General features: G+C 45.6%; 1 protein-coding gene across 2 annotated transcripts in view; it reads right to left on the bottom strand.

Annotated features, from left to right (window-relative positions):
• The window catches only part of SELENON (selenoprotein N), a 117070-nt gene that overhangs the window by 99667 nt on the left and 2708 nt on the right, over window positions 1-14695 (bottom strand). For both annotated transcript variants that reach the window (XR_014170974.1, XM_081921477.1), the window contains exons 2-5: window positions 9187-9304; window positions 2356-2486; window positions 1788-2000; window positions 636-760 (exon numbers count right to left, since the gene is read on the bottom strand). Coding sequence is in view for 1 of the 2 variants with exons in the window: in XM_081921477.1 (XP_081777603.1) it covers window positions 636-760; window positions 1788-2000; window positions 2356-2486; window positions 9187-9304 (587 nt within the window). In the remaining variant the exon portion in view is untranslated. The remainder of the gene's footprint in view (window positions 1-635; window positions 761-1787; window positions 2001-2355; window positions 2487-9186; window positions 9305-14695) is intronic.

Below are 14695 nucleotides of genomic sequence, written 5' to 3'. Positions count from 1 at the left end.
TGCCAATGGCAAGTGGCTCCCACAGAGGACACTGATGATGTGGGGAGTACCCACATGGTCCATGCAACTCCTATAATATGAAACATTGTTTAACAGCAGCTATAACACGTCACTGTGAGTAAGCTCTAAACCATGGTTTACTGTGCATGAGTTGAATGTCCTGCTTCACTCCTCCCCATGCTAGGGAGAAATAGCCCATGATTCCTGGGATTTGCACTACAAATAAACCATGACAATAAGCTAGCCCTTGTAGTGTGTTGGAGTGAAACAACCCATGAACCCTGGTTTGGACAGGGAACATGGTTTGTTTCTCCCAGCATGAGCAAGGAGGAGTGAAGCAAGCCATCTATGCAGAGGGAAGCAGATGTACAAATGTGGCCCATATCAATGCAAGGAAAGCTGATCAAGGAAGAAGAACAATTCTTGTATTTATGAGCATTTGTACCCTGGCCAAAAAGACTTCCAGAGTGGCTTACATACCGTCAATTAAACAGAGCAGTCCCTGCCTGCAGGCTCACAGCATAGAAGAAACGGCAGAAAAGGAAAACGGGGCAAGGGAAATGGCAAAAGTTATGCGAAGGTAACATTTACTCAACCAGTCTAACTGTAAGCACCCTCCCCTTACGCAATTTTACCTGAAGGCTATCTTATAGTAGAACTCGGCAACAGCTTGGATGCAGGCCACGGCTCCTTGAGGGGCAAACCGAGTTTTCACAAACGGCCGGGGATGGAACATACTCAAGAGTTTGTGAATGATGACCTATGTTGGGGGGGAAAGTACAGGGGATTACAGCAGGTTGCAGCCAGTGGATCTAAAACCTCAAAACCACTCCCCTTCAAGGCCACGTTCAATAACCACACCTGACTAAGGAAGGTCATCTTCTCTGTTTTCTTAGCCTCTTTCAACCGTTTATAGCCTCCAGCATTTTGAATATTGCTGTTAGTGAGCTTTAACATGCCATATTCCATCTTTCCAGAACACGGCAGCCAAGGACTGGAAATGGATCTGCTTGTTTTCACTGTTCTGTATTGTTCAGATGCCACTGAACTCAAAATATCACATGCAAGGAAGGTCCCTTTACCAATTCCTCTCAAGCCACGTGCTAGAATTGAGTGAACCACCCTGCGTATCTGGGGTGCTCCCAAAAGGGTGTCTATTGAGGAATCAGCGCTGCTCACATTTTTCAGTGTCTGCATGACGCTGTTATCCAAATGCCAGCAAGCACTAATATGAGCCCCCAAGAAGGAGAGGCTGTTATCAGAATCCACGTCCTCAAGCATCAAACTAGGGATACAGCAGTTCTGTTAAGCAGATCAGTGCACAGGTGACACTTAACTTATGCTGGGGTTACATTCTGGAGATAGTGCGTAAAGCCAAAATCGCATATAATCAAAGCACATTGGATTCAATGGCAGGTGGGATTGCCAAAGTCAGCCGTCTGCCCCCTTTCCGCCCCATTTCTTCTTCTTTCTTTTTCCCCCAAGCACCTAAAACTGAATGTGCACAAGTTAAATGTGTGAAAGCTGAGAGTTACCTGTATGTAAGTATATCTACTCTGAATATAGTAATGGGCTCTCTTACTAGTTTGTGTCTTCACCATAGCTGAGCGGTGTCCCACTTTTTACCACGCTATCTTATAGCTGCAGACGGCTTTTGGCCAAGCAATAAAGATTTAGATGGGATTGCAAGGAGGCCGTCTGTGAAGCACTCTGAACACTCAAAACATGATCCATCGTTACTACTCCCTAGCCTTCCAATTGATGGCAATGATGAACACTTTGCCTACCTCTTTCCCCTTGGGGGCTGGGGGGTAGAAACGGTTGTTGGGAAGGTACCCAGTAAAGATGTTCAGCTCACTGGGAATCACCCACCAAGGATCAGCAAGTTCCAGTTTATTCTTTGGCGGAAGGAAGGCCTTGAATTGCTGGGCGAACATCAAGCTCAGAGGGGAAGCCGGAGCCGTCCAGTTGCGAAGCCCAGAAAGGGCAATGTGAGAAATCTGCAGAGGCAGAAAGATACGTTAGGAAGCAGCCCTGTGAAGTCTCTTCCACTTTAGAAGGCTGACAGATCACAAGACATTCAGATATTACACCATTACTCCATACTTAAGCCTTCTTAACTACGGTTTGGTGCAATGCCTGAACAAAGCTATTACTAGAAGGAAAGACTGCCTAGCACTTTATTTTACGTTCCCAGTTACAGCAATATAATTGGAGCAAACGAGAAACAAGCACACATTTAATTCATTGACCTGATGGTTAAAACTGGACCAGCCTTCGTATCAATCCACTAATGCTTCTAGTTGATTGATCTACTGATTAAAACTTGCAGCACTAATTAAATGTGATACTCACTCCAAGGAAACCGTCTTTGCTCTTTGTCATTGTGTCCATAAGCAAGGGCTGGAATTTTGCAATGATAGAAAGAGTCTCCCCATTGGGATCCAATATCTCTTCTTCCTCAATCCCAGTTACTGGAGCAATGCCTGAAAACAGATCAAGGGTTACAAGATTTATGTATGCATTTCATTAACATAGGACTCAGCTACACTGGCAAAGAAAAAGCATTATAACACTGTGACACCAGATGGCGCTGTGGAGTTCTGTTTTTGCAAACCCGATTTCTCATACAAAGTTTACAACATGTTTAAATGAAATGCTTCTTCGATGTGTCGAGATCCATCCATAGTGTTATTATTAACATAACGTTATTGGTGACCTATGAATCCAATTGAAGAAGTAACCATCCAAATTACATTAAGAAAAAAACACACTGCCACAGTGAATCTATTATAGTTCCTATTACAAATGCTGCAACATATTGCATTGAAAACTGCAAGTTCCACTATTTAAATTACTGAAAGAAAATACTATTTCCCCCCATGCATATAACAGTTTTCATGTGGATTATTATACTGCAGCTTGTGACTTAAAATCATTATGTATTCTTAATATTAATGATTGCTTATAAAACTACAGCATAAAAAATAAATAAATCCATTCATTTGTATGCATACCACTGCTATGAAAATACAATTACTATATTAAAATTTAAATAGATACGCGAATAAGAAAAAGCTATACAAAAATTTTGCACAACTTTAAAAAACCCAGTATTACTTTAAACTTGGCACTGGCTTACCTGTGAGATCTCCTTGCTCCTTATATGCCCATTTGGCTACTTCAATTTTCAGAACTGACACTGCTGCAGGTGCTATATAATACTTTCCTCATTTGTAAGAAATCGATATTTCATTGTGGCAGAACCTACACTTTGGAACTCCCTGTCTAATGATATCAGGCTGGTCATCTTCACTTTACTCTTTTAGGCCCCTGCTAAAAACATTTCTGTTTAGAGGAGCCTATTCAGGTATCTAGAATGCTGATGAGTTTCTTAGTTTATTGCAAGTTTCAAAGTTCTAAGCGTTTTCAGCAACTGTTGTACAGTAATTGTTTTTACTAGCAATTTTATTCCTTTATTCTTTCTGTAAACTTCTTTGAGGTTTTTTATTTTTATAATCAAACGGTATATAAATTTTATGAAATAAATTAAATACCGTATTTTTTGCCCTATAGGATGCACTTTTTCCACTCCAAAAATGAAGGGGAAATCTGTGTGCATCCTATGAGGCGAATGCAGGCTTTCGCTGAAGCGTGGAGAGCGAGAGGGGTCGGTGCGCACTGACCCCTGTCGCTCTCCAGATTTCAGGAACCTATCAGCAAGCCCGGGGAGCCCGCGGGAGTTCCTGCAGGGCTCCCTAGGCTGCGGATAGCAGCCTGCTGCACGAAGCGTGCCAAAGCAGAGCGCCCCGCGCTTCGGACAGACACCCACAGCCTAGGGAGCCCTGCGGGAGTTCCCGCAAGGCTCCCTAGGCTGCAGATAGCAGTCTGCTTGCCCGGAGCGCGGGGCGCGCTGAAGCAGAGCGCCCCGCGCTTCGGGCAGATATCCGCAGCTGGGGGGGGGGAATAATTCCCCCTCTTTATTTCCCCCCCAAAAAACTAGGTGCGTCCTATGGGCCGGTGCGTCCTATAGGGCGAAAAATACGGTAAATTAAACAAAGTATTCCATATATAGTCAAACTTTCAGCGCATTTAAGTCTGCATATCCCCTACCAGTCTGTATGCCTCCTGCACTGTTTTCATTTCACTGTGATATGAACCAGCTTGGTTTTTATACAACTCTATAATAAAGCAATAAGAAGAATTTATTATAATAATTATTTTTATTACAGCACCCTTTATGACCATGCAAATTGGAATGAAGCATTCCAGAAAGAAATGGGCTCAATAAAAATATAATTTTACTTCCTCTGTCTCTTATTCCAGCTCTACGCATTCAGATATACTCTTGGTCCTGCAGAAAGCTGTAATTTCCCCTGCACTGCCTTTTCTGTGCTATCCCCAATGGAGTCAGATAGCAAACACTGAGAAGCTCTGTCTGAGAAGCTGAATTCATGTATGCATCTATTTGTAAAGCACAAAAAATTGTGAAGCATTGTACAACAACTGGAAACCACACAGGCCCTGCTAAAAGGTAAATAAAAGACACTTTAGGGAGGAAAGAAAAGAAAGTAAAAGCAAACTACAGCGGTACCTTGGGTTAAGAACTTAATTCGTTCTGGAGGTCCGTTCTTATCCTGAAACTGTTCTTAACCTGAAGCACCACTTTAATTAATGGGGCCTCCCGCTGCCGCTGCGCCACCATCATGTGATTTCTGTTCTCATCCTGAAGCCAAGTTCTTAACCTGAGGTACTATTTCTGGGTTAGTGGAGTCTGTAACCTGTGGTACTATTTCTGGGTTAGTGGAGTCTGTAACCTGAAGCGTATGGAACCTGAAGCTTCTGTAACCCGAGGTACCACTGTAAAAGGCAGGAAGGTTCCTTTCTCATAATTCTAGCTCTCAGGACTAGCCAATGAAGCCAGATGCCAGAAGAGTCAGGACAGACAAACACAGTGCTTATTTAAAATGTGGAATTTGCTTTCCTGAGATGCGCTGATGGGGGCCACCTGCTTGGATTACTTCAAAAGAGAATCAGGGTAATGCTAATGGCTACTAGCCACAACGACTACAAACTACCTCCTCTGTATGCCTTCTACTGAGGCTCACAAGGGGGAGAGTTGCAGATACATTCAGGTCCTGCTGGAGGGCTTCCCATGGAGACACCTGGTTGGCCACTGTGAGAACAGAATGCTGGACTAGATGGGCCATTGGCCCCATCCAGCAGGGTCCTCATTATGTTCCTATGAAGGAGAATCAACTGGTGGAAACCAGGGTGAATAGTTGTCAAGACAGGTCAACGGAAGGGCCTTGCTTTCTTTGCCTCTCACCCAGATGGTGGTAGCGGCTGTCTGGAGTCCAAGAGGGAAGGGACTGGGTGGCAGCTAGGCTAGGCAGAACAATATAAACAGCCTTATTCTCCCCCTGCCTCTGCTGCACTCTAGAACGACTGGCCATTGAAAAACTGGTAGAGGATGGGCAGTAGTTTTGCTGTGTTACATGATGACAGAGACATGCTGAAGACACAGGCTGAACCGGTGTGGATTCGTGGTGGTTGCACCAATGCTCGCCTGCATGCCTAGTTTGCAAGACGATGCAACCCACACGTCTTCATGAAGGTATCACGCTTTCACTTCACCACAAGCACAACTAAACCCAAACACGCTCGGCCCACATTCCTACTACTAAGGTGTATCGTTGGCCCTAAGGCTGGGAAGGATGAAGGGCAAAACGAAGCATCCAGCTGAGCAGTTCTACCTCTGTGCAGCAGGGGGCACCAACAGACCGCCAGCAACTCCTTTGCATTCAGCTTTGAACAAGGCTCTTTCATTTCTTGTGCATGTTCTCAGCTTGAGTGTGCAACAGCACACATCGTTTTTGTCAGAGCGCTGCCGATCTGCTACATTTACCAAGTGGGCATGTCAAGGCTGTGACTGGCAAGGAGAGATCTGTGGGCAATCATACAGTCTAATTCCAGGCAGCCACTTTTCCTACCCCTGGCTGCAAGCAGGAGGAACCACTCTGTACCTGGCGGCTAAGTTTTTCAGCCTGGGGAGGGGGCAAACACTGTGGGGCCAGCCCCTGAGAAATTTGGCTGGGAAGAGCCTGATCTCCCAGGATGACTAAACTGGTTGCTGCTGTGTTGGGTCTGAGGAGATTTCACCCCTCCCATATCCAAGAATCTCCTGATGAGTCTGCTGAGTCTCCAGAGAGGAGGGGCAGTGTTCTGCTCTCTACTTATTCTGCTCCAGCACCACATCAAAGAGTCAGTCAGTCAGTGTGTTGGAGAGAGAGAGACTGAGTGTTACAGATCATGTGTAGAGATAAGGTTGCTGCTAAGAGCAGCTGCAGACACTCAGTGTAGTGCAGCATTTATTTATGCTTAGACCTCATTTAGCTCTGTATATAATTTGTATGATAGTTGTAGATAGAATAAAAGAAGATATTCTACAGAGCTGCTCTCCGAGTCATTTATGCTCTGCTGTACTCTGCTATACTCTGCTGTGCGATGACTGTCTTCTTGTTGGAGTGAATCCGGCGCTCACAACTCTAAGCTGTGAGTCCACAGCACTTTGACCTGTTCCTGTGCAGAAGGTGGTCTCTGGAAGTGCTACCCAGCTCGCCTAGCCCAGTCGGGGCTGAAGTGTATGAGTCCAGTTTGTGGCACTGGCTCAAGGGCGATGTTGACAGGGTCATGCCCACAGAGCCACTGTTTCTGCTCTTTGTCTGACACAACAGCGCAGGGAGAGAAATTTTCATGCTCTTGCAAGCACAATAGGCAGCCAGCTGTGAGGACTGCAGAACCCACACTGGTGTCACAATCCCCTTTATCTGCTCTGCAGATGGGCAGGAAAGAAGGGCTGCCTGAACCCCGCTCCCCTCTGCGCTGGCTGTGAGAGCAATCGGGAGGGCTGCCCAAGCGAGCGCTATCAAGCCCACAAGTAGCCAGCAGGTGGAAGCGCCGCAATTTCTGTATGCAAAAAGATTCCCGAGATTGCTTGCGTCTCGCCACCCGCCAGGTCTCTGGTAACATTACTGCAGAGCAGTATCTCTTGCATTCAGCTGCTCTGAATCCCCTTTAAGCCCCAGACAAAGCCAACGCGTGCAGTTCTGCAAGTCCGACAATAGGAACCGCAGATTTAGAAAAATTGCCCTTTGTGAAAGAGGCGTCTGGTGCATAAGCCTTTCAAAAAACACAGAAAGCTTAGCAGCCTTTCGTTGTGTAAATCAGTCTAGGGCTTGAGCAAAGAGAATTAAGGCAAGAGCAGTTGTGTGCTGTGGGCAGCTAACACCCACCCCACCCAAGAGATCTCCAGTATTTATATGCTTATGATGTTTGTTTTTCCAAGAAAACACCAAGAGGCAGGTCATTAGCACGCCCAAGGGGGACTTCAAGATGGCACACTTTTCAAAACAGTCTCTGCAAAGACCTGAAACTCATTTGGGTCACCTGGCTGCTCTTGATGCTTCATGGAGCTGCACGGGTTGCTAGGAGGTCCCTGAGCAGCTGCTCCAGAAGAAACATGGAATGGCAGCTGCACTGCTATCAGCAGATGCTTTCAGGTAGTCATCAATGCTTCCTGGACATTGGGCTTAACAGTGCTTAACAGTGCAAGCCTATGTATTTCTACTCAGAAGTTAGACCCAGCTCAGCGAGGCTTCCTCCAAGCTCAGTGTGCATCAAATTGCAGCCTAAGCCATGCAAATAGCTATGGTACTCACACACAATGAAAGCAGAACTTAGCTAAAGATACTGTTTTTTAAAAAAAAATATTTCCATTGGTTCCCAAAAAGAAAAACAACCTCCCCTTCTTGGTGACTTTTGGCATTCCTTTCCCCCCCAAATGTTGACTTATTCATCTATTGTTTTCAGTGGTGTCATCACACGGCATATCGGATAGGCTACTTAGCACTGTGACATCATCCTGTTTAAGAAAGGGTCGCCGATTGGGATGGCTCCCTTATGTGACCAACATAGAAGGAACAGCAGCCAGAAGAGGAAATGGTGAGTTGAATGAGACTCAAGACGGGAAGACTTACCTGCGTGACACCCATGATCCCCCTGCAATGACATTTTAGCTCAAAATCAAAGGGGGAAATCGGGGACCAAGGAGGGGCTTGGGATGTGGTGAGAAGAGGTGATTGGGGTAGCCCAAGCAAGATGGGACCGTTCAGTCTGCCTTGGGACTATTGCAGGTTCCTCCAGGTCCTCAGCTGCAGTGAGGTTCTTTGCAGAGTCCCAAGCCTCTTCCGGGGGAAAGGTCATGGGTCAGATGGGATCCTGACATATATATATACCGTGAAAGGCACATATTTAAGGCTGACCTTTAAAATGCATGCACTTTAGTGGCATTTAGGTCCCTGGCAAAGATGTGTTCCTTTTTTTCCTGGGCTTTTAATGATGAGAGATTAATGAGCAATTCTGTTTTATGCTGTCCCCTGCTGCGCAGGGTTTTATGATCCTGTGCTTGGGATTTCTCATCTATCTTATATGTTAATTGTTTTCCCTTTTTATGACACCATCGCTGTGCGTGACGAGTTGCAAGCAGCCTTGGGGACCACGTAGTCATAGCACAGGTTAAGAATGTTTCTTAAAAGTAAAAATAAAATAGAATCTTACCCATGCATAACTCTTACTAACTGTTCATTTTCACTAGATGTTTGCTGCTCTTTTGCTCTTGGAACCACTACTGGGTGTGCCCTATCTCTGGAAGCTTGGCCCTCTTCCCCTGGGGTGCTTTGATTTCGAACCCAATTTCACCAGCACTGGGAGACCTATAACAGCAGTTCCACGCCTGCCTAGGGAACCAGTGGTAACAAGAGAATGAGATGGTTTCAAACGCTTTTGCTTACCTATTGGCATCTGGCTATTTTGAACTAAAACTCCCATCAGCCCCAGCTGACACAACTGTGCCAGCTAGGGCTGATGGGCATTGTAGTCCAAAATAGCCAGAGGGGACCAGGTTAGGAAAGCCTGGTCTGGATTATCACTTCATTTTTCCAGCTGGAAAAAAAATGGCTGGAATGTCGTTGTCCTCTCCTCTGTGAATTAAGCAGACAATGAATGAGTGACTAACCCAATGCAAGAACTAGACAATCTGTGCTCAAGGATCATGGTTTGGGGGTGGTTTTTTTTAAAAAAGCAAGATGAACATATATTTGTCTACTCAAAAAATTAGATGCCTACCAGTTAGCTTCTCTGCAATTGGTTTGAACTCCTCAGGACTGATGTACAAGTCATTGTTCGTATCCAGGGACGCAAACAGGAAAAGACCTTCGTTTCCCAAAGATTTCAGGGCTGTCTCCTGTTTGGGAAATAAGAGAGATGTTGATATGCACAAGTTACAATGCAAGCCTAACCATGTTTACTCATAAGCAGGTCCTGCTGAATTCAATGGATCTTACTGCCAGGTAAATGGAGTTAGGCATACAGCCTGAAATACAGTGGTGCCTCGCAAGACGAAATTAATCCGTTCCGCAAGTCTCTTCGTCTTGCGGTTTTTTCATCTTGCGAAGCACGGCTATTAGCGGCTTAGCGGCTATTAACGGCTTAGCGGCTTTAAGAAAAAGGAAACAAACTCGCAAGAACTCACAAGACGTTTCGTCTTGCGAAGCAAGCCCATAGGGAAAATCATCTAGCGAAGCGACGCAAAAACCGAAAAAACCCTTTCGTCTTGCGCGTTTTTCGTTTTGCGAGGCATTTGTCTTGTGGGGCACCACTGTAATAATACATTTATTTACATGACTCTGTGCAGAATTAAAATAAGAACCCGCACCCCGGGGGGCGGGAGGCATATAATTTGAAACAATGAATATAAACTATACAATAAAATTAATAGTTTAGCATACATAATTCAGAAGCCATTCAAATTAAATTAATTCAATTTAAATTAAAATATTTCAATTTAACTTATAACCTGAGCTTAGAGAACCACAAATCTGCTCTGGCACCTGTGAAACTACCCAATATCTCTGACATGTCTTTTGGGAGGCAGGAGAATGCTTCACTGGATATACAGTGGTACCTCAGGTTAAGTACTTAATTCGTTCCAGAGGTCCGTACTTAACCTGAAACTGTTCTTAACCTGAAGCACCAGTTTAGCTAATGGGGCCTCCTGCTGCTGCTGCACCACCGGAGCACGATTTCTGTTCTTATCCTGAAGCAAAGTTCTTAACCTGAAGCACTATTTCTGGCTTAGCGGAGTGTGTAACCTGAAGCGTATGTAACCTGAAGCGTATGTAACCGGAGGTACCTCTGTATTAAGCAGGCTGAGGTTCCAAACAGAGGAGATACAAGAGATCAGTGATCTGATCTCACAAGTTTGCTTTTAACTTTAAAGGTTGGAGGAGGGTGCTCCCCCAATTTTGAACAGAACCGATGTTGTTGGACTCTAGTTCCCATCAGCCCCAGCCAGCACTGCTAAAAGTCATGGATGATGGGAGCTGGAATCCAGAAACTTCTTGAGGGTGCCACACTGCCTACTCCTGGGTTAACTGGAAACAATTCAAGGACAGGCAAGAGCTGCGAGTTGGTGGAGTGGTTCTGCTTCCCTTTTCTCTCTTTGGAGAAAAGGTCTAGATAGGAGGGCCTTGGTTGAATCCAACAGAGACTTCCTTACATTCTTCACTGCTTAGTTAGACTCTCTTTGGAGTAAGGATTGGTCTACCTGCATGGTTGGGACCCATACTGGCACACATGAATCACATTTGATTTTGCAAGAAGAAAAATATGAAAGTCTTTTCTTTCTTTTTCCTTAAGGAAAACCTACCTAAATAACCCACACCCCGTTTGTTAGTCAAGGAGCATCCCTGCCATGGAAATCACATCAGACTCACCCGAACTGTCAGGGAATTGTCCACAGGTAGCTGGCAGACCTGCAGATATTTTTGTTTGGCTCAGCGCTGGCCAGTGAACCGTGGAGCTTGATCTTCACTACTCTGATAGCATGGACTTATATAAGCAACCCCGTGCATGAACCGTAAAGGTTACAGTCACATTTCACGTTCCAAAACGCACCAGGAAGCAGCTCCAAATCCAAATTAAGGATATGGACACACTGTGAATGCGGAAAGTGCAGTAGTTTGGGTGGATATTGAGACCCACTATTGGGTTTCCAAGTGGTGCTGACAGCAAAGCGGCAATTCCTGTATGGCAATAAAACACGACTGTCTAAAGTCACAGAACTGAGGGAGTTGGGAGCAGTTGAAGCATGTGAAGATGCATGCGATCCGAAGTAACAGTGAAGCCAGCAATCCAGGAATCCTAGCCTTACATGTTTCAGTGCTGCCAGCTAAGCTCTCAGAGCAAGAGGAGTACCCAGAGAGCCTTAAATTCCAGAGTTCCCAGTTCAAGCGTTGCATTCCCTTCTGGGCAGCCTTCCAGTGGGTGGGCCAAATGCAAAAATGGGTGGAGCACGGACTGCAAATTTTACCTTTGTACAGTAGGTTGGTTTCTACACAGACACTCACACACCAATCTCTAGCCTCCATCCAGGAAAGCAATAGGCATTACAGTGGTACCTTGGTTTGCAAGCGCTTTGGATTACAATTGTTTTGGATTACAACCACGTCAAACCCGGAAGTGTGTGTCCCTTTTTTTGGATTACAACCCATTTTTGGGGGAGGCCTCATTGGCGCGCCTTGGATTACAACCTGTTTTGGTTTATAACTGGACCTCCGGAACGGATTAAGGTTGTAAACCAAGGTACCATTGTATTGCAATCCAAGGACACAAGGCAAAAACACTCCAAATGAGTGCAAAGCAGGGCTGGGGAGGGTTGTGGCTTGGGGAGAGTCTTAAAGGTCAGGTGGTGAGGCCTGGAAGGTTGCATTCAGCCTCTAGCACTGAGGTCCCCCACCCTCATTCTAGAGGGAGCCCTGCAATGACGCAATGCGAGGTGGTGCCGTTAAAGGAGGTGGGTTGATTTCACACCTGGGCCACAATCCCAGCCTTGTGCCCTATGTCAATGAGAGTGCATACCTGGAAGCCACTATATGGACTTTCTGCTGCAGAAAAGCCTCTAAGGGCAGCCCTCCTAGCTTCTTCACTCTTTGAACAGCAAATTAAGATATGCTAAGGCAAGAAAGGCATCACCAATCAGAAGGTGCTGTTAATTGTATTTAGACTGCTGCCACTTTATTTTCAGTGAACTGCTTCGAGCACAATGCATGTGTAGGAAACCTAATATATAAATGAACTGGTTGTGACTAGAGGAACATGGTGAGCTACCATTGCAAGTCAGACAATTAACTCGGTATAGTCCATGCTGAGTAGCAGCAGCTCTCCCGAGTTTCACAGAGGAGTCTATTCGGAGATGATGGGGATTCTGCATGCGAAGCAGGTGCTCTACCACTGAGCTATGCTCCTTTCTCATAAAATCCTGGAAAACCTCCTGCACAGGAAGGTTTGTGATTAGCCAGACCCATTGGTCCATATTATTTCTACTGACTGGCAGAAACTCTGTAGGGTTTCTGACTGGGGCTCTTCCTGGAGATAAATCTGGGTTCTTTTGCAAAAAAAGTTCTCCTCAGAGTAGAACTATTGAAAACAATGGACCCATGTTAGTCATGTCTATTTATTTCAACGGGTTTACTCTGTGTAGCACTAGCATCAGATGCAACCCATGGGCTCTACCACTGAGCTTCTCAACGAGGAAGTATTTTCCATACCAAAACATTTCTTAATTCTTGAACTCAAGAAATCCAAGCTATACACTGACTTGGGCAAAGTGAAGATGATTTGCATTCCCTGGGTCAAAAAAAGTGGAGAGTTTTAAGCACTGGGAAACATTCCTTCCCAACTCACCAAAAGCCTGGTGTAACCCTCTAACAGCCCATCCCAGCTTCTTAGCGTTGAGCAGGACAAAATCCCTTACATTTAACATTCAGCTGGGAGGAATGCATTCAGAAATTTCTACCGCACAATCCACATTGACAGAAATGGGAGAGGTCATGTCATGCACTCCTAAAACATGGGGAGGCTGTAAAGTATTAAATAATAGTCACAGCTAACTTTCTTGCTCCAGCTTCCATAAGCCAGATCCGGGCGAAGTTCTCATTGCATTCTTTCAAGCTAAGCTCACTCCGATTGCAGTGGCGCAAAATTTTGCTTCATTTAGTCTGTTTTAAGGATATTAGAGACTCAGGCCAATCCCTTACATATAGCAAATGGGAAGGACTGCCAACACCAGCAAGCCCATTTCTAGGCTGATGAGGCACAGCCTTGGGTGGATTCATACAAGTTGCATTTCCGTTGGCTACTCTGCTCTCTTCCCTGCAGCCAAGGAGTCTCTGCAACGAGTCTCCTTCTCTCCGCAGTTCAAGCTGCAGTGATTCTGTGCTGCCTGTGACACCATTAGTGTTCCCACAGCTCCCAAACCCGTTTATTTTCCATCTGCCGCCTGCCAGCCTAAAAGGATGCTAATGCTGCCTGGAAGGTGCTGCTCTTGTCAATTACCGTCAGGAAAGCACTCAAGTGTCTTGTAGGGCAGATCCGGGGCTGCACCAAGCAGACAAAAAGCAAAGACAAGCTGGCAAGGGACACAAAGCCTGGATTCAGAAGAAGCTGGAAGCTCAAGTTGGAGCTGAAAGCCTAGCAGAGGGCCCAGACGCCACTAGGTACCAGGGGAGAGGACATCTCTGGCAGTGGGTCAAGGCTATTGTCAGGTGCACTTCATGGTCAGTGGTGATGTGTAGAAGTATATAAAATTATGCATGGAGAGAGTGGATAGAAAGAAGGGGTTTCTCTCTCTCTCTCTCTCTCCTCTAACACTAGATCTCATGGACATCCAAACAAGCTGAATGTTTGAAGATTCAGGACAGACAAAAGGAAGACCTCTTCAAGCAGCCCATAGTTAAAGGATGCAATATGCTCCCACAAGGAGCAATGATGACCACCAGTGTGGGTGGCTTTAAAAGATTAGACAAATTCATGGAGGAGAAGACTATCAAAGGCTCCTAGCCATGGTGACTATACTCTGCCTACACAGTTGTAGGCACTGGCAGCAATACTTCTGAATAGCAATGGCTGGAAAAAGCTGGAGGGTAGAGTGTTCTTGTGTTCAGGTCCCACAGGCATCTGGTTGGCCACTATGAGAACACATTATTGGTCCAGAATGGGCTTTGGCCTGATCCAGCAGGGCTCTTCTTATTGTTAGAATTCCTGCTCCATGATTGCAGTCATAGGATTGTTGTTTTTCACATGGCGGTATATGTTTGATTCCACAGAGTGGGAAATGACGGAAACAGGATGTTTGTGTTACTGTGTTCAGTGAAGTGGGACTATTGTCCTTTGTTTTCCCCCTCTTTGCTGTCTGATGCTAGAGAGAGAGTGAGCCATGTTGCAGTGCTCTGTGTGTGTTTATATGTAAATAAAGTAGATTAGCCAAAATGCTGAGTTGCTGAGGTCTGTTACACAAGTTGCGCAAACTCTGCGGATCCCTAAGTGTGCCGGTGTCGGTTGGCATCGGTCGCTGTGATGTTCGGGCAGAAGAAAGCTTTTGAAGCTCCTGAACAATCGACCAGGAGGGAGAGAACATGCTAGTTGGGCATGTGTCTCTGCCAGGGTCCTACTCAAGTGTAAGCTGAACTCCTGACACTTATGTATGTTATGTCCTTATGATAGTGGCAAGGAGGAGATGGGCCCACTCTCTGTGGAAAAGGGTCATAGAATCATAGAATTGTGGAGTTGGAAGGGA

Source organism: Podarcis melisellensis (assembly GCF_964234715.1).
Source record: "Podarcis melisellensis genome assembly, chromosome: 8".
Classification (NCBI taxonomy): domain Eukaryota; kingdom Metazoa; phylum Chordata; class Lepidosauria; order Squamata; family Lacertidae; genus Podarcis; species Podarcis melisellensis.
Note: the sequence above shows the minus strand (reverse complement) of the source record. Positions and strands in the feature narration are given on the sequence as shown.